This window comes from Microcebus murinus, chromosome 4 (assembly GCF_040939455.1).
Source record: "Microcebus murinus isolate Inina chromosome 4, M.murinus_Inina_mat1.0, whole genome shotgun sequence".
Taxonomy (NCBI): Eukaryota; Metazoa; Chordata; class Mammalia; order Primates; family Cheirogaleidae; genus Microcebus; species Microcebus murinus.
In genome coordinates, this window is record NC_134107.1 from 4,857,268 (window position 1) to 4,875,533 (window position 18,266).

The 18,266-nt window shown below is 67.1% G+C and overlaps 1 protein-coding gene across 1 annotated transcript in view; it reads right to left on the bottom strand.

Moving 5' to 3' along the window:
• Nucleotides 1–9,970: 9,970 nt before the first annotated feature.
• The window catches only part of LOC105874091 (mucin-2), a 30,175-nt gene continuing 21,879 nt past the window's right edge, over nucleotides 9,971–18,266 (bottom strand). The window contains exons 35-50 of the mRNA XM_076001594.1: nucleotides 17,947–18,121; nucleotides 17,332–17,579; nucleotides 16,686–16,869; nucleotides 16,221–16,452; nucleotides 15,562–15,740; nucleotides 15,216–15,285; nucleotides 14,448–14,548; nucleotides 14,286–14,317; nucleotides 12,847–13,024; nucleotides 12,506–12,610; nucleotides 12,281–12,321; nucleotides 12,049–12,171; nucleotides 11,714–11,797; nucleotides 10,825–10,864; nucleotides 10,401–10,527; nucleotides 9,971–10,312 (exon numbers count right to left, since the gene is read on the bottom strand). Coding sequence (XP_075857709.1) covers nucleotides 10,090–10,312; nucleotides 10,401–10,527; nucleotides 10,825–10,864; nucleotides 11,714–11,797; nucleotides 12,049–12,171; nucleotides 12,281–12,321; nucleotides 12,506–12,610; nucleotides 12,847–13,024; nucleotides 14,286–14,317; nucleotides 14,448–14,548; nucleotides 15,216–15,285; nucleotides 15,562–15,740; nucleotides 16,221–16,452; nucleotides 16,686–16,869; nucleotides 17,332–17,579; nucleotides 17,947–18,121 — 2,142 coding nt within the window. The 3' untranslated portion in view covers nucleotides 9,971–10,089. The remainder of the gene's footprint in view (nucleotides 10,313–10,400; nucleotides 10,528–10,824; nucleotides 10,865–11,713; nucleotides 11,798–12,048; nucleotides 12,172–12,280; nucleotides 12,322–12,505; nucleotides 12,611–12,846; nucleotides 13,025–14,285; nucleotides 14,318–14,447; nucleotides 14,549–15,215; nucleotides 15,286–15,561; nucleotides 15,741–16,220; nucleotides 16,453–16,685; nucleotides 16,870–17,331; nucleotides 17,580–17,946; nucleotides 18,122–18,266) is intronic.

The following is an 18,266-nucleotide window of genomic DNA, read 5'->3' on the forward strand; positions in this document are numbered from 1 at the left end:
CTCGGGGACTTGTGCTCAGTGGAGGAGCCGGACGCAGAAGGACACAGGCCGGGATTCCACTCGCAGGAGGCCCCAGCGTAGAGGTGGAGCGAGGTCGGCAGTCACCAGGGGCTTGGGAAGGGACAGGGACTTAGTGTGTGACGGGGACAGAGCTTCAGTGTGGGGAGACCAGGACGTTCTGGGGCTGGGCGGGGCTGACGCCACACAGCGCTGCGGATGTGCTCGATGCCGCAAAACCGTGCACTGAAACACGGCTGGGCTGTGGCCGGGCACGTGGCTCGCACCCGTGATCCCAGCACTCGGGAGGCCAGGGTGGGAGGCTCGCTTGAGCCCAGGAGTTGGAGGCTGCAGCGAGCATTGCTGACACCACTGCACTCCAGCCCTGGCGACAGAGTGAGACCCTGTCCTAAAAAAAAAAAAAAAGAACATAGGCTGGGCGCGCTGGCTCACGCCTGTAATCCCAGCACTCTGGGAGGCCGAGGCGGGCGGATTGCTCAAGGTCAGGAGTTCGAAACCAGCCTGAGCAAGAGCGAGACCCCGTCTCTACTATAAATAGAAATTAATTGGCCAACTAATATATATAGAAAAAATGAGCCAGGCATGGTGGCGCATGCTTGTAGTCTCAGCTACTGGGGAGGCTGAGGCAGGAGGATCGCTTGAGCCCAGGAGTTTGAGGTTGCTGTGAGTGAGGCTGATGCCACGACACTCACTCTAGCCTGGGCAACAGAGTGAGACTCTGTCTCAAAACAAAACAAAACAAAACAAAACATTGAAATGGGGAAGCTTCCCCTCCTCTCTCATTCTAAAACACATTTTTATTGCGGCAAAATACGCACGACATAAAATCTGCATCTCAGCTGTCACGTGCGGCTTGGGGTGCCAGTGCCGTCCCCGTCCGTCCCCAGGGCTCCCATGTGTCCAGCACCCACACGAGGCTGGTGCCACTGCAGTGCGGGACACGCCGTCCTCACGGGACGGAAGCCTCTGAGGCCTGGGTGTCACGGGGGTGCCGAGAAGGGACAGCTAGAAGCGCTGTCAGAGCCTCCCGCCCACGCTGCCACAGCAACTGCGGGGTCGGGCCAGGGAGGCTGCCGGACGGACGGGGGAGGAGGACCGGGCAGGGTCTGTGGCCGACACGGAACTCACGGCCCGGCCGCCGTCCACCACGGAAGCACTGGACCTCGTGGCCACCTGAGCTGGAAGACAGGGGCATCCTAGGGGTGGCATCGTCGGCAAGCGTCCCCTGAGCTGCCCGTGCTCCCCGGGACAGTGCTCGCTCAGTGGGATGAGGGCCCGGCCAGCCCGAGGATGCTGCTTCCCTGATGGGCAGTTTGGGGACAGGCCCAGGATGGCCTGGGCTCCGTGTCCCCCCGGGGCCCGTCTAGACCTCGTCTAGCTCAAAACTTGGGCAGCACCGGGCGCGGTGGCTCACACCTGTAATCCTGGCACTCAGGAAGGCCGAGGCGAGAGGATTGCTCAAGGTCAGGAGTTTGAAACCAGCCTGAGCAAGAGCGAGACCCCCGTCTCTACTAAAAAATAGAAAGAGATTAACTGGACGACTAAAACTACATAGCAAAAATTAGCCAGGCATGGTGGTGCATGCCTGTAGTCCCAGCTACTTGGGAGGCTGAGGCAGGAGGATCACTTGAGCTCAAGAGTCGGAGGCTGCTGTGAGCTAGGCTGATGCCAGGGCACTCTAGCCCGGGCAACAGAGCTCACACACACAAAAAAAGACTCAGGTAGCGCCAGGCTCCGGGCAGCCTGGGTCCTGGGCTGCAGCCCAGCCGGGTCTGTGGGCCTGGGAGCCGTGTCCCTCTGCACCGGGGCTGGCAAAGACACCCTTAGTCACAGAAAGGAAAATATCTTCTCCTGTTGCCCCTCCCTGGGAAAACAAGCGCTGATTTATCTGCACGTCTGGCCTGGGACCTGCGCCACGCCGGGCTGGGCTGCCGCAGGGAGCAGGGGGAAGGCTGGCTTAGAGCCAAGGCTCAGTCCCGCCGCCCCCCACCTCTGCACAGGGGGGACCCCGGACTATGCGGCCCTCTACGTCCCCACGTGGGCCTGGGCAGGGCTGCGGCACCCCTAGCTCAGACGTGGGTCTGAGCACCCCAGACCCGAACAGGCCCAGGCCCCAGGACGCTGCACCCTTCTGCCTCTCAGAGCAGGGGGCGGTCAGCGCCCAGCCTGGGGGAAGGTGCCGGAACACGGGGAGGGAGGAGGATGAGAGAGGAGGGTCCCAGGCTCCCCAGCTGCCTGGTGGGGCCACACGGATGCTCCATGTTTGCACTCGGGGCTGGCCCCCCTGCTGTGTTTATCCATGAGATTGACGGGGTTTTAATCAAGCCGTATTGATGACACAGGCCTGCATGGCACCCGGCGTGGGGGTGGGGAGGGGTCCCTCAGGTCACCGTGGCCCGGGACGGGGCGACCACTCCTGACCCTCCTGGATTTGAAATTTTTTTTTTTTTTCTTTTTCTGAGACAGTCTCACTCTGTTGCCCAGGCTAGAGTGAGTGCCGTGGAGTCAGCCTAGCTCACAGCAACCTCAGACTCCTGGGCTCAAGCCATCCTACTGCCTCAGCCTCCCGAGTAGCTGGGACTACAGGCTTGCGCCACCATGCCCGGCTGATTTATTTTGTATATATTTTTAGTTGGCCAATTAATTTCTTTCTATTTTTAGTAGAGTTAGGGTCTCGCTCTTGCTCAGGCTGGTTCCGAACTCCTGACCTTGAGCCATCCGCCCGCTTTGGCCTCCCAGAGTGCTAGGATTACAGGCGTGAGCCACTGCGCCCGGCCAGCACCCCTGGTTTTTTTGTGTGTGTGTGTGTGTTTTGAGACAGAGTCTCACTTTGTTGCCCAGGCTAGAGTGAGTGCCGTGGCGTCAGCCTAGCTCACAGCAACCTCCAACTCCTGGGCTCAAGTGATCCTCCTGACTCAGCCTCCCGAGTAGCTGGGACTACAGGCATGCGCCACCTTGCCCGGCTGATTTTTTTTTTATATATATATGTTTTTAGTTGGTCAATTAATTTCTTTCTATTTTGATGTGGTAGAGATGTGGTCCCACTCAGGCTGGTTTCGAACTCCTGATCTTGAGCAATCCTCCCCCCTCAGCCTCCCAGAGTGCTAGGATCACGGGTGTGAGCCAGCGCCCCTGGTTTTGAAAAGGGCCGGAAGCTCAGGGCAGGGCTTCCTTGAGGGCCCCCCGGACCCCCCACCCAGGACCTCCGGAAGCTCCGTCCACTCAGCCGGGGCCCCTCGTCCCTCCTCTCAGCCTCTGGGAGACCCTTCCGGAAACACAGCCTTCCTCCAGCCCCCAGCCTCCAGCCCCCCGGCTGGGCGGTCTAGGCTGGCCCCAACAGGCTGGGCCTGGGGTCCCCACCTGCTGACCCCTGCTGGCACAACGCACCATGACAGGAGGCGTCCCAAGAAGTGTCCTCGAGGGAAGGGCCCCGGGACACTGCTCCGCCCGCCACCCGCCACCCCAACAATCACCAACAACGCAGACCCTGTTTCCCGGATACTTACCCAGGTGGGGCGGGCCTGGGGTCCAGGAGCACACGGAGCCCCCCAGGAGGCCCAACGGGTCACCCACAGCGGGGTTCTTGGGACTCGGGGGTGCGGTGACAAACCTGGACCCCGCCCTGCCCCTGCCCGTCTGTGGTTGGGAACAGGGACGGGACCGCAGTGGGTGGGGGGGACTCAGACCCGAGGATCAGACACCCGGAGTGGGCCGGGGTGGGCCCTGGGGTCTCACATACTGTGGGGCTCCCCCTGGGGTGGCCTGGCCCCTCCACTGCTTCAGGGAGCCCACGAGTGGCCGCCATGTGGCAGGCCGTGCAGGCTGGCCGGTTGTCACACGCATTTTCTCCCTGTCTCCCTGCCCCCCAGAACCGGGGCGCAGCTGGAGGTCGATGTGTTATCAGGACACTCCAGGGTGGGGGTTCCCCGGGCCTGGCCATGCAGGCAGGTGGCCCTGGCTTTGCCACCCGCCGGGCTGGATAAATAAGGACCTGTGACAGCCAGGAGGTTGGGCCTTTGCCCCCCACGTCCACGCAGCAGGTGGGCGGCTAAGAGAGCCGCAGGGGATAACAGCCCTGTACCCCGAGGCGCATTGCAACGCACCCCAGAAATCAGATCACTCAGGAGGGCCCCCCATGTGGCCAGGGTGGGGGTGCCCGCCTGGGCCGGGGGACCCCACGCTGGGGAGCGTGGCCAAGTCTGTTCCAGGACTAAGCCTCTCAAGAGCCCCACGGCCGGTACCTGGGCCCTGGGGGACAAGCAGCCCCCATACCTGCTGGGCCGCAGCACCCGGGAGTGGGGGCTGCACCCCGTGTCCTGTGGGGGCCTCAGCGGTGCCAGCAGTGGGGAGCCCCTGACATTGCCGGCAGGGCTGGGCATTTGCACAGCCACTTCGGAAACCTTTGGGGCTACAGGACCCAGTGGCTCCGCTCCCTGGTTCTCACGAGGGAAGAGGCTCCGTCCACCAGGCGTGTGGGCATCAGTGGGGCGACTTTACCATGACAGCCGGGAACGGGGTGTCCGTGCCCCTGGGGCCCCCAAACAGCAGAGCGTCCTATCTCCGGGCCTGGAGGCCGGAATCTGGGTTTAGATGCTGCTGGGTGGTTCTTTTTGAAGTTGTAGGGGGCTGGTGGGCATCTCTGGGGGTCCCCAAGCTCTGCTGTCACCTCCACAGGGCGCCTACGCCCCGTGCGTCTGGGTCCAGGCCCCCCTCTCTGCAAGGCCGCCGGTCCTGCCGGGCCAGGGCGCACCCTAGTGCCCGCGTCTGACCCAGAGCTCTGCGAAGACCCCGGGCACCTTCTGGGGTGCTGGGCACTGGGGCTCCACAGGTGAGCTCTGGGGGGGGGCGCGGTCAGTCCTACAACACCGGGAATAATCACGACATTCCTTGGTGTCGGCGCACACGCACAGCAGGGGCAAATCCACAGGCTGCGGTGAGGCTGCCGGGCGAGAAAAGGAGGGAATCTCAGACACTCAAGCGTGGATCTCAGACGAAAGCCAGACACAAAGAGGGTCTGTGGCCACGATCTTCCCCCCTTCGACGTGGACTGGCGGGGGGTGCGGGAGACCCTGAACACAGGCGGGTGCAGGTGCGGGAACCTGAGCACGAGGCAGCCCAGCTGGGGGGCGGGGAGTGAGAGTGGGGGGGCTCGGCACACTGGGGCCAGGACAAGCGGCGGCGGCCTTCACGTCCCAAAAGGAAAGAACTCGGAAGCTGCAATCTTCCGCCCAGCAAACTGCCGCTCACGCTGGAAGACAGCACGCAAAACTCTCGGGGTTTCCAAGGCCTCAGGGGTTTGCCGGCGAAACCGCGTCCGGGGAAGGATGGTCCTGAGCTACCTACGGAAGGCGAGCAAACGCCGACCTGCAAACGGGAGCGCCAGAAACAGAACTCCCACCGGCATCTCCGCAGCAGGAGGGCGGAGGTCGAGGGTCAGCTCGGGCCATGTGGGCGGAGGTCGAGGGTCAGCTCGGGCCATGTGCAAAGGGAAGGGGCGGATCTGGGGCCCTCGGACCCCCTGGGGCTGCTGGTTCCCGAGGGGCGTCCAGCCTCGGGTATGGGGGGGAGAGGATGCAGATCTCCACCCCCACCCGGGCGGCCCTGGACGGGGTGGGCCAGGAGGCGCCATGCACCCCGTGGCTGGCACCTGAACCTGTGACCCTTGACCTCTGGCCTCAGGGGCCTCCAGGGAGGGATGGGGAGCAGGAAGCTGGTCCTCTCCCAGGCCCATTGTGCCCACACCTGGTCCCAGCCTTTGCGGCTCGGCCCGTGTGAGAGCAGGGGGTGGGTGGCCGGCGGCCAGTGCTCCGGCCTTGGTTGCAGGTTCCAGGGACGGGCACTGTGGGCCCCACCTGTCCAGCTGCCCCGCACGGGCACAGCTGGGACACGGCTGGTGCAACCGCGCTGCAGAGACACCCGAGGGCCAGCCGTGCCGTCTGGGTGCTGGGGGTGGGCTCTGCACTCTGTCCACAGGGACCCGCCTCTGCCTCAATGGCACCCTGCCCACTGTTGGCAGCTCCTGGTGGGCCCTGAGCCACAGAGGGGCTCTCTCCTCCCCGAGTGCTCCTGCCGCCCACCCCTCCCCAGAGCTGCAGGTCAGCACCCCTGCCCACCTGCGCCCGCCAGAAGACTGAGGCCCAGGAGCCCGGACTCGGCCTGCAGTGCGGCTACACCCCCTGCCTGGTGCCTCAAGGACCCTCCCCGAGAAGGGGCGGGTTGGGGTCTCTGGGCCAGGGCAAGACCCAGCCCCAGCCCTTCTGGCCTGGTCGGCGGGAGATGGGCCACGCTCCAGGCCACGGAAGTTTACCCAGTGACGGACGGAGGGGACTCTCTGCCTCCCTTCCTGCGGCCAAGCCTTCTCAGAGTTCCCTGATAAGCTGGTACGAGCCCGCCGGGGACCGAAGGAGTACTGAGGTGTGTCCACGGCCACCGAGGGCAGCGGATTGGGGGTGCCCCAGAGTGGGTGGCCAGGGCCTGGTGTGTGGCAGTGCAGTGGGCAGCGTGGTGGGCAGGGTGGTGGGCAGGGTGGTGGCAGGGTGGTGGGCAGGGTGGTGGGCAGGGTGGTGGGCAGGGTGGTGGGCAGGGTGGTGGCAGGGTGGTGGGCAGGGTGGTGGGCAGGGTGGTGGGCAGGGCGGTGGGCAGCGTGGTGGGCAGAGTGGTGGGCAGGGCGGTGGGACAGTGTGGTGGGCAGGGCGGTGGGCAGGGCGGTGGGACAGTGTGGTGGGCAGGGCGGTGGGCAGGGCGGTGGGACAGTGTGGTGGGCAGGGCGGTGGGACAGTGTGGTGGGCAGCGTGGTGGGCAGGGTGGTGGGCAGGGTGATGACAGGGCGGTGGGCAGGGCGGTGGGCAGGGCGGTGGCAGGGTGGTGGGCAGGGTGGTGGGCAGGGTGGTGGGCGGGGCGGTGGCAGGGTGGTGGGCAGGGTGTTGGGCAGGGTGTTGGGCAGGGTGGTGGGCAGGGTGGTGGGCAGGGTGTTGGGCAGGGTGGTGGACAGCGTGGTGGGCAGCGTGGTGGCAGGGCGGTGGGCAGGGCGGTGAGCAGGGCGGTGGGCAGGGCGGTGGGCAGGGCGGTGGGCAGGGTGGTGGCAGGGTGGTGGGCAGGGTGGTGGGCCGCATCATGGGCAGCTGTGCACCCCCGGGGCACTGACCTGTTCCAGCCAGTCCTGCCGTCTGCTAAATGCAGGCGACCCTCAGCCACCCCGAGGCTGTCCCTGGACGGCAGCCCCTGGCTGTCACGGTGTGGAAGGGCTGTTGCTGTCCTGTCACCCGCGGGGCGGCAGGTCTGTCTCGGGACCCCTCGCCAGCTCACCCGGGAGCCCCGTCCTCTCTCGGCTCCTCTGCCCGCCCCGACGGCCACATTGTCGTTAGGTTGGACGGTTTTCTCTCTTCCTACCCTTCCCTCCCTTGGAGCCTTGGCGCAGCCTCCCGAGCCCTGTGTCTGGACGGCAGCGACCTCCACGCCCCCACCCCACGGGAACAGCCCGGGCTGCCAGGGAGCGGCCGTGTGCCGCGGGCTGTCAGCAGACACTCGTTAACATGCTGGGAATATTCCCCTCTAGTCTGCGCTTGCTTTTTTTTTTTTTTTTTTTTTTTTGAGACAGAGTCTCTCTTTGTTGTCCAGGCTAGAGTGAGTGCCGTGGTGTCAGCCTAGCTCACAGCAACCTCAAACTCCTGGGCTCAAGCAGATCCTCCTGCCTCAGCCTCCTGAGTAGCTGGGACTACAGGCATGCGCCACCATGCCCGGCTAATTTTTATATATATATATCAGTTGGCCAATTAATTTCTTTCTATTTATAGTAGAGACGGGGTCTCGCTCTTGCTCAGGCTGGTTTTGAACTCCTGACCTTGAGCAATCCGCCCGCCTTGGCCTCCCAAGAGCTAGGATTACAGGCGTGAGCCACAGCGCCCGGCCTGCGCTTGCTTTTTGTAAAAAAAATCAAGGTGACTGTTTACTTTATCGAGTGTCTCCTGCACACACATCCTACCATTTTTTTTCCTCCCGAAATCTGTCATCGCGGACACCGAGTGTCTCTGCCTCCCCCTTCTGCCCGGCGGCAGCATTGCAGCCCGGGCCCCTGCGGCTGAGCAGAGCCAGGTCCTTAGCGGGGACTCAGGCAGGCGCTGGGCAAGACCCTCGGGCTCACACGTGCCACCATGAAAAATGGTGACGTTGGGGACAACAACTGCTCCCTCGGCCTGGATCCTGGAGCCGGTAGCCGGATGCGGAGACGCATCCAGCAAAACGGGAGACCGAAACGCCTTTGGTGAGCTGCCAAGATTCGGGGCTTCGTTACTGCGGGGAAGCAGAGCCAACCCTGACTGACACAGGACGTTGCTGGAGCTTCCGTCATTCGCCCGTGCTCGGGTTCCCAGGACACAGCCCGTGCGCTGGTGATTAGGGGGCTCCTGGGGTGGCGGAGGAGAGCTGCGTGTTCGAGCACACGTGTGCACGGCCAGCCTGGCACGCTCCAACACCGGCAGACTCCAGGCTGGAGCCCGGGGCCGGGTCTGTAAGTGAGCGACCTTCCCTAACCCCGAACCCCAGAACTAGCCGGACTGACCCCCCCCCCCGTTGCAGGCAGCGTTTGACCTGCACAGGCTGCACCCGGTGGAGGGGCAGAGAGCAGGGACCCCGTGAGGTCCAGAATGGGGCCGTGGGGAGGGCGTGCACGCCTTGCATGTCTCCTCACACTCGGCGAGTGCCTTGGTCATTCCCCACTCCCGGAGGACGGCGGGAGGGCTGCCCCCCGGGACCAGCACCCCGGGGAGGTCTCCTCCCCTCCTGTCGCACCTGGCGAGCCGAGGTGCCCCGGGGTCTCGCCGTGGCCACGTTCCTTGCACGTCCTTTCCCCATGCCGCCCGTGTGCGAGGTCATGCTGGCTCCAGAAATGGGGATGGCTGCGCCCTCCCCCCCGCCCCCCACCCCCCAGTTCCTGCCGTCCGGAGTGGTCTGCACGTCGAGGTACGGCTGAGGCCCTCGGCTGTCGAGGCCCCCGGCTCTTCCATGGCCCTCGCTACCCAGGGCCTGGGGTTGTCGTGGCTGAGTTGGGCCCTAGAAAGGACACGCCCACGTCCTGCTCCCTGGAACCTGCAAATGTGACCCCGTTTGGGAAAAGGGTCTTCCTAGATGTGGCTGTTGGGGACCTCGGCTGAGATCATCCCGGGCTAGCGTCCTTGTAAGAGACACACAGAGGTGAGCCAGGCAAAGGCGGCAGAGGTGGGAGGGGGGTGGCCACAGGCCAAGGAACCCCTGGAGCCACGGCAGCTGCAAGAGGCAGGCAGGGCCCCCCAGGGCCACAAGGAGGCAGCCCTGCCGATGCCGTGGTCTCAGACTTGTGGCCTCCACAGCCTCTCTCGGAGGCCGGGGCTCAGCTCTCCAGACACTGTGGGCACGGACGCACACGCATGCACACACAGGCACGGCACCAACTTATGCGAGTCGGCTCGAGGGTTTGTTTGTTGGTGGCTCCACCCCAGCAGGCCCGGAGGCTCATGGGTACTTGTTGTCACTTTGTCCCCATCTTGCAGTGTGAGGACCCGGGGTGAGGTGCGTTCCACACAGCACGGCACATGCAAACACGTGTGCGTGTGCATGGTCTCACACGTGTGCACCCACGCAGGCCCTACACGTGTGCACGCTCTTCCCAGAGCCACCGGGGCCCCTGGGCGGGATGAGGCCTCACCCACGGTCGGAAGCCCTGGAGACGGCCGGGGGTGGCGGGGCTTCCTGGCCCCCCCCCCCCCCGGGAAGGGAGCTTAAGGGCGTTGCATTTCGTACAGTGTCTGCCAGAGGCAGGCACACCCCGTGGCACGAGCAGTTCCCGAGCCCTGTGTGCAGAGCCCATGGGGGCCCGGGCGGGGGGGGGCCCTCTCTGAGCCTGCCAGACCTCGACCACGCACAGCGGCCAACCCGGACCCCTGTGGCGCCAACACAAACCACACCAGCACAGCTCGTCTGCTGCGTTTATTGCGGGAAGCAAAGGGTTGAGAGAGACTCAGAAATAAATATCCAGAGAAAGAAGCAGGCGCAGGAGTGGGGTTGGACGCTCGGAGCCCCGGCGGGGAAGGGCCCTGCTCACTGCGGTCCCAGACGCCACAGGGAGCGCCGGGCACGGCTGGTTTGCTCGGCCCGCGGCAGCCCGCAGACGGTGTCCTGGCACAGGCAGCTCTCGATGTGGGTGTAGGTGTGCTGCAGCGAGCTGCCGTCGGGGCAGCTCAGGGCCACCTCGCGCTGGCTGGTTTTCTCCTCTTTGCAGCAGGAGCACCTGTGGTCCAGGGACTGGGCCTCCGCAGAGTACCTGGGGGGGGGGAGCCGCGGTGAGGGGCCGCGTCCTGGGGGAGAGGGGGGCAGCACCAGCCCCGCCCCCACCCAGAGCCCGGACTCACATGACGAATGTTCCGCAGGCCCCGGAGCAATCGTTCATGGTGACCAGCTTGGTGCAACCGTTGTGCGAGATCTCCCTGGTGACCAGGACGGTGGAGCAGAAGCGCTGGGTCTCGTTGCGAGGGGTGCCTGGGGGGAGGAGGCGCGGGCTCAGGGGCGGGGCCCGGCGCACCGTGGTGGAGGGTCCACACGGGCTCTGCTCTCGTCCTGGTCTGCCAGCGAGAGTCCTTCCTCCTCCCCAGGCACGGCCAGCCCTCCCCCTCCCCCTCGTTGTCCTCCCCTGGGGGAGCCCAGAAGGGACTCGGGCGTCCTGGGCACCCCGAGTGACGCCCTCGAACCCAGACTAGAGCCAAGGGGAGGCGCAGAGGAGACCGGGGACCCGCCCCACGCCTCCCTCCTGACGCCCACCCCGACCACTGTACTCACAGGTCCGGCAGCATCCGTTGGGCATGAAGGTGATGGAGCCCTGAGAGAGAGAAAGGACAGTGAGCCCGGACCCCCGGCACGGGGCGGGCATCCCTGTGGAAGGGCCCGGGGCAAAGCCTCCTGGGGCAGCTCCAGCCCCACCGCCCAGGACTTTGGAGAGATCCCCCCACACACACTCCCAGCAGAGCACGCAGCGGGCGCCCCAGACAGCCACGCACCGGGACACAGGTGCTGGGGTCGAAGTCGGGGCAGGTGATGTTGGAGACGGAAGAGATGAGCTGGTTGTGGATCTTCACGCAGCTGAAGAAGGTGCAGTTGTTCCGGGGGTCCCTCTGCATGTCCCCGGGCTGCGGGCAGAGGGTCGGTGAGGGGGCAGGCCGGCCCGCCCCGGAGGTGACCAGGGGGACAGACCGCAACACCTGGCAGGTGCAGCTGCTCAGACGGGCCCGGCCTGGGGGCCGCATGACTCCCTGGACCTAACGGGTGTGACCTCACTCCGGAGCAGGGTCTTTGCAGGCATCATTATGTTGGGGGGGGGGGTTCTTACGATAAGACCACCCTGGATCAGGGTGGGCCCCAAATCCTTACGAGGGCCAGAAGAGGAGGGTGAGGTCCCCTGACCAGGAAGGCAGAGACAGGAGTGACGCGGCCACAAGCCAGGGGGGACGCCTGCAGCCCCTAGGAGCTAGGAGAGGCAGGAGGGACCCTCCCTCCCTGGGGAGCCCCCCAGGGAGCGTGGCCCTAAGACACTGGCACTGGCACTCCTGTGCTCCAGGACCGGGAGGGTCCCTTTGTGTTATGTTAAGCCCAGTGGTGGCCGCTGGCCGCCAGGACACCTGCGAGCAGCCGTGCGGGGGCGAGGCCACCCCTTGCGCACCTTCAGGACGACCTGGCCGTGGGGCAGGTCGATGACGCAGCTGGTCTGCTCGCACTTCTTGCAGCACTGCCCAGGGGCCTCCACGAGGTCGAAGCCCTGGGGACAGACAGACACAGGAGGCTGAGCTCCGGGACCCGGTGCCCCCACCCCAGGGACCCTGGGAATGCAGGATCCCCCCCTCCCTACTCCCCAAGTGCGGCAGGTGCCGGGCCGGCATCGAACACAGGAGAGAAAACCTAACAGCAAAGTCCCGTGGAGACGGATGGGGGCCTGGGGGTGCTTTTCTGGGAGGAGGGAAGAGGGTAGACCGAGGCAGCGGGGGAGGGGCGGGGCTGGTGGCCACTCACTGGGCCACAGGTGGTGTTGCAGGGCACGTGGGTGCAGGCGATGACATTGAGGGAGCTGCTGTTGTCCACGGCCTCCGTGCAGACGCAGTTCTGGCACTTGGAGGAGTACACTGGGGAGCCCGGCTGCAGGCAGGTGGAGGGGCAGTGAGGCAGGGCCCCCCGGGGCTAGCCCAGGAGCCCGCCCGGGACCCCCACGCTGCAGCCCTGCCTCTGCACCCCCAGCCGGGCTCACCTGATACTCAGCGTTCTGGTGAACACACACACCCTTGGGCTCTGGGGACGGGGAAAGAGGAGAAAGGCCGTTAAGAGACCATCCGGCTGCGGCCACTTGGCCCGTCCCCGCGGCTCCTGCTGTGTACCCCGTGGCCAGGCCGGGCGGGTGCTCGGAGCCAGGGGCCAGGGTGGGTGGGCCAGCCGGGAGGGAGCGGTTCCCCCCTGCCCTCCCCGCCCTGCTCACCGCAGGAGAACAGGGGGCAGCACCGCCCGGGCACTGTCTTGCTCTTCACTTCGAATCCCAGCGGGCACAAGGGGGGCTTCTCCTGGCACAGGCTGCTGTTGCACTCTGCGGGGCGGCACGCAGCGGTGAGGGGGGCTCCCCGCAGGCACGGCCCCCACTTCCCGTGGGCAGGGCGGGGCTCCTCCGCAGGTCCCTGCCCCGCCCGGGCCAGCCCCCGCACGGGGACGCCAGGCCTGAGCCCAGCAGCCACCTCCAAAGCCAGCTGCTCCCAGCTCCCGGGGAGGGACAGCCCAGCGTGCGGGGACGTGCTCGGTGACAGTGGGGCCTGGGGGTGGCCTTACTGCAGAAGGTGATGTTGCAGCAGGTGTCGGCGGGGTTGACCTCGGTGACCAGGGAGGTGCCGTCCTCCTCGCAGTGGGTGGGGGCCGTCTGGCTGCACTTCCTGGGCTGGCAGCTGATGCCACTCCCGCCCTCCAGGCAGACGCAGTCCTTGCAGTCGAACTCGAAGTGCTCCCCGAACTGCAGGGGTGGGGGGTGAGCTCACCAGCCCGTCCCTCCCCACCTCCGAGCACGCAGGGCAGGGGCCCAACGGGACAGCGCTGCCCATTCACGTCACTCCTGCCACAAAACCAGGACGGGTCCCCGGCGTCTGCCACCAAGGGCCTGCCACGTGGCAGACGCTCCGCTCAGATGCGTTAGATTGGCACAGAACTGCGCTGAGATGCGGAAGACACGTGGCTGTGGCCACACGTGGAAGACTTAGACCGCACTGAGGTGGCCGAGATGTCATCTTAGGTTTGGATGGAGCATCACATGGCCAATGCGGGGTGGGGGTGGGGATGGGGGATGGGACATGGGGTGGGGTGGGGGATGGGGTGGGGTTGGAGAGATGGGGGGTGCTTGGTGGAGAGATGGGGTACGGGCAGTGGAGAGACATGGGTGGGGGATGGAGAGATGGGGGATGGGTGGGTGGAGAGATGGGGGTGGGGGTGGAGAGATGGGGGATGGGTGGGTGGAGAGATGGGGGTGGGGGTGGAGAGATGGGGGATGGGTGGGTGGAGAGATGGGGTGGGAGGGTGGAGAGATGGGGGTGAGGGGTGGAGAGATGGGGGTGAGGGGTGGAGAGATGGGGGTGAGGGGTGGAGAGATGGGGGATGGGAGGGTGGAGAGATGGGGTGAGGGGTGGAGAGATGGGGGTGAGGGGTGGAGAGATGGGGGTGAGGGGTGGAGAGATGGGGTGAGGGGTGGAGAGATGGGGGATGGGAGGGTGGAGAGATGGGGTGAGGGGTGGAGAGATGGGGGTGAGGGGTGGAGAGATGGGGTGAGGGGTGGAGAGATGGGGTGAGGGGTGGAGAGATGGGGTGAGGGGTGGAGAGATGGGGTGAGGGGTGGAGAGATGGGCTGAGGGGTGGAGAGATGGGGTGAGGGGTGGAGAGATGGGGCTGAGGGGTGGAGAGATGGGGGTGAGGGGTGGAGAGATGGGGTGAGGGGTGGAGAGATGGGGTGAGGGGTGGAGAGATGGGGTGAGGGGTGGAGAGATGGGGTGAGGGGTGGAGAGATGGGGTGAGGGGTGGAGAGATGGGGTGAGGGGTGGAGAGATGGGGCTGAGGGGTGGAGAGACAGGGGATGGGGGGGTGACTGTCCCTGCTAACTCAGCCTTTCTGGACTTCAATGACTCCTACTTGATTTTTGAGGCTCCTGGGTTTTCACGGCCATCCTCTCACCCCCTCAAAACCCAGCATTTGTTGGGGACCCCCCAGCACCAAGGCGGAGGACCTACCTCCCTGGGCACGTTGTCAGGCCCCACGCAGCCTAGGGAGAGGGAAGAAGCAAGGCCTGTCAGTGGCGTTCTCACGCGCAGGGCGCTGGGCGCAGCCCCGTGGCCCCAGCCTCTCGGACACCCAGGAGGGGCGCGCGGCGGCAGCGCGAGGGAGCCCCATACCGCAGATCTCCACGCAGACGTCAAAGCCGGGCGCGTAGCTGGTGGTGCCCTGGGGGCAGAAGCAGCCTTCCACCAGGCCGGTGCTGTTCTGCTCCGCGGGGCTGGAGGGCGAGGGGGCGGGGCCGTCAGAGGGTGTGGGCGGGGCTGCGCCGCGGGGCTGGGGCCGGGGAAGGGGGCGGGGCCGTCAGACGGTGTGGGCGGGGCTGCGCCGCGGGGCTGGAGGGCGAGGGGGCGGGGCCGTCAGACGGCGTGGGCGGGGCTGCGCCGCGGGGCTGGGGGGCGAGGGGGCGGGGCCGTCAGAGGGTGTGGGCGGGGCTGCGCCGCGGGGCTGGAGGGCGAGGGGGCGGGGCCGTCAGACGGCGTGGGCGGGGCTGCGCCGCGGGGCTGGGGCCGGGGACGGGGGCGGGGCCGTCAGACGGCGTGGGCGGGGCTGCGCCGCGGGGCTGGAGGGCGAGGGGGCGGGGCCGTCAGACGGCGTGGGCGGGGCTGCGCCGCGGGGCTGGGGCCGGGGAAGGGGGCGGGGCCGTCAGAGGGTGTGGGCGGGGCTGCGCCGCGGGGCTGGGGCCGGGGAAGGGGGCGGGGCCGTCAGACGGTGTGGGCGGGGCTGCGCCGCGGGGCTGGGGCCGGGGAAGGGGGCGGGGCCGTCAGACGGTGTGGGCGGGGCTGCGCCGCGGGGCTGGTGCCGGGGAAGGGGGCGCGCCAGACCCCACACCAGACGCACTGCCACAAGGGCGAGCCCGCGGGCTGGCGGATCCTTCCGCCACATACCTGGACTTGCAGGTGGGCTCCTCCGTGGGACCGCAGGCCCGGTACTCCCTGTGAGACGGGCACGTGACCGCTGCCGGAGAAACGGGGGACCAGGGGGGCCGGTCAGGGGAGGAGCCCTGTACCCCTGAGGGCTGGCGAGGCCCAGCGCCCAGCGGCACCCCCCCACCCCCAGCCCTGGCACAGCCTTCTCAAGCTGAGTGTGGGTGCGGGGTTGGCGGGACCCCTCGCACTCCAGCCCCTGCAGCCCCCCAGCCCCAGCCCTGGTCCCTCACAGCTGTCCCCCGCCCACCTAGCTCCAGGCCAGGCAGGGCGCCCTGCGGGCCCCGGGGGCGGGGCGGGCACTTACGGCAGGCGCCGTGGGTGTGGTTCCGCCAGTCAATACAGGCGCCCTGCTGGGCACACAGGGCCGCGTAGGTCTGCAGACTGGCACACTCCATGCCCGTGTCGGGCACGAAGCAACTGTCGAACAGGCAGGCCTTGTAGTAGTGCTGGGGCGGCACGAGGGCGTGGCAGGGCGCGAACACGCTGTGTGGGGAGCGCAGGTCACGTTTGGGCGCCCGGCGAGCAGCACCACCCCCCCACACACACCATGCTCCCCAGCAAGCCCCCTGCCAGGCCGCCCTCCTGGGCCCGCTTGGCGTCCAGAGGGACAGGCGGCCATGGGGGGAGACCACACTGCACCCGGCTGCGCATCTCAGTGTCATGGTGCCAGCGACCCCCTCACCCCCCCAGCCCTCGCAGGGGCCCCCAGCTGGGCACGATGCCCACACCTCTGGGGACAGGCACTCACTCCCTGTGGCTGCCGGCCTCAGGAGCACCCCCCACCGCCGCCGAGGCCCAAACCTGCCCCCCACACCTCTGAATGCCAGCTCTGTAGGGTCAACTGGTCCACCAGGGGCGGGAGAGGCAGAGGAGGTGGAAAGGGTGGGGGATGGGTCTGCCAGGGCAGCCCCCACTCCGGGCAGCTGGGGAGGGGCCACGTTCGCGTTCGGCTGGGCGGGTCACCTGTCCTTGATGAGCTGGCAGAGTGGAGACTTGGCACAGTGCTCGGGGAGGGCCGGCGGGGTGCCGCCCCCGGGCAGGGTGGTGGCCGGGCGCTTGGTTGTGAAGCTGCCGTGGGGGCAGTGCGGTTTGGAGGGATCGTTCACTATCCACTGATCAGCCGCGATCTCACAGTTGGACACGACCTCCCCGCTGGGCAGGACGCAGTCATCCGCGGTGCTGTTGGTGCAGGTGCCTGCGGCAGGAGAGGGGCCCTGTGGCGCCGGTGTCGAGCCCAAGTCCCCCGCAGACCGGACGAGTCCCTTGGTGACCGGCTGGGCCAGGGTGACCGCGGGCAGGGTCGGGGCCAGGCCTACCCTGCCGGCTCCGCACAGGGGCCAGATGCGGGGGAGCCGGCCACAGCGGCCCAAGCAGGGGCACAGGGGGCACAGCCGGATGATAGGGCCAGGGCAGGGGCCAGGCACTCACCACACTGGCCCTTGGTGTTGTTGCCAAACAGGCGGAATGGCAGCCGGATGGAGAAGGACAGGCCGTTGTAGGAGACCAGGGCGCCCAGCTCGGGGATGTCCACCACGTAGTTGATGCCCGACTCGTACACCTGCAGCCCGTACTTCTTGTAGGGCAGCGCCACCACCTGCCTGTTGACCTGCACCTGCAGCGACACCACAGCTGGTGGCTGCCTGGCTGCTCTCCCGGATGGGGGCGCGCCTGGCGGGCAGGGCCACCACCCGCCTGCTCTCGGGCCCCCACACCCTTTCCTGTCGCCTCTCTGGCTCCCTTTCCACCTGCAGGAGCAGCCCAGGTGGCCCCAGGTGGCCCCAGGTGTCAGCCCCAGGGGGAGGGCACTTCCTGGGCTCCCATGCAGGTGCTGAGCTCCCCTGGCCCCTCGGCCATCAGAGCCAAAGATGCCACACAGGAGGGAGGTCTCGGCTGGGCGTGTGCAGAGGGAGGGAGCCGGGCCTGGCGTGGGGGACAGGTGGGGAGAGGTGGGGGGGGCTGGGAGAGGCCCCGCCCTCTCTCACGGGGACAGCTGGGGTCCCCTGGCCCGGTCCTCTGCCGCTTGGGGACCGCCACATGGCAGAGCCCACGACGGCCACGGCTGTGCCTGGCGTACCTGCACCTCCATGGGCGCCATCCGCAGGGTCTTGATCAGCACCTCCTGGGTCTCGTGCCGCACGATCAGAGTTCGGGGGCAGGAGACCTTGTCGTTGACGTCGCAGTGGTAGTTGTCGATGTAGACCCCGAAGTTGTCCACCGTGGGGGTGACCTCCTCCACCAGCACGTAGGTGCAGTTGCCCTGGTAGCTGTAGTAGAGCCCGTCGAAGGTGACGTAGTGCGGGTCCCCCCAGCCCGTGCAGTAGCCTGTGGAGGGAGGTCCGTGAGCCAGGCGCAGCCCCGGCTCCGGGCGTGCGGCACGCCTGGCGCCCCAGCTAGAGCTGATCCGACTCGGCCCCGGGCTCCCCGAAAGCGGGTTTCCCGTCTGCCCGTGGGGGCCCACTCTGCAGCGAGGGGCTGGAGCTGGAGGCAGGAGTCTCGGGGTTCAAAGCCCACTCTGCCCCCGGGACAGCGGAAGCGTCCTTGTTCCAGGGAGGTGCCCTCACTCCACCAGGCACGTCCTCGGTCCACCTGGCCCACCGTGGGGTCCTCCAATCAGCAAGGAGGTCGGTCTGCACCCGGGGAGCCTGGCCCCCACACCCCCGGGGGGCCTGCCTGCAGCCACGGAACTCACAGTCGCACTCCCAGTGCCAGCAGCAGCCGTCGGGGTCCGGCACAGGCACAGGCTTGAGGCCGTTGGAGCAGGTGGGCATGGGCGGGGGCTCGCACTCCACCTCCACGATCTCCACCGTGTTGTCGTGCTTGCAGATGGCCATCAGGCACTCACACAGCCTCCAGGTCTCGTTCTCCTGCAGGCGGGAGGGCGAGGGGCAGTCAGTGGGGGGCCCCCGCGCCCACACAGGAGGGGTTGGGCTGTGCTCTGGAGCCTGAGGGGCTAAGAGCCCTGCCCGGGAGGCTGGAGGCCAAGGGGGCCTTGTTGCAGCCGGCCACCTC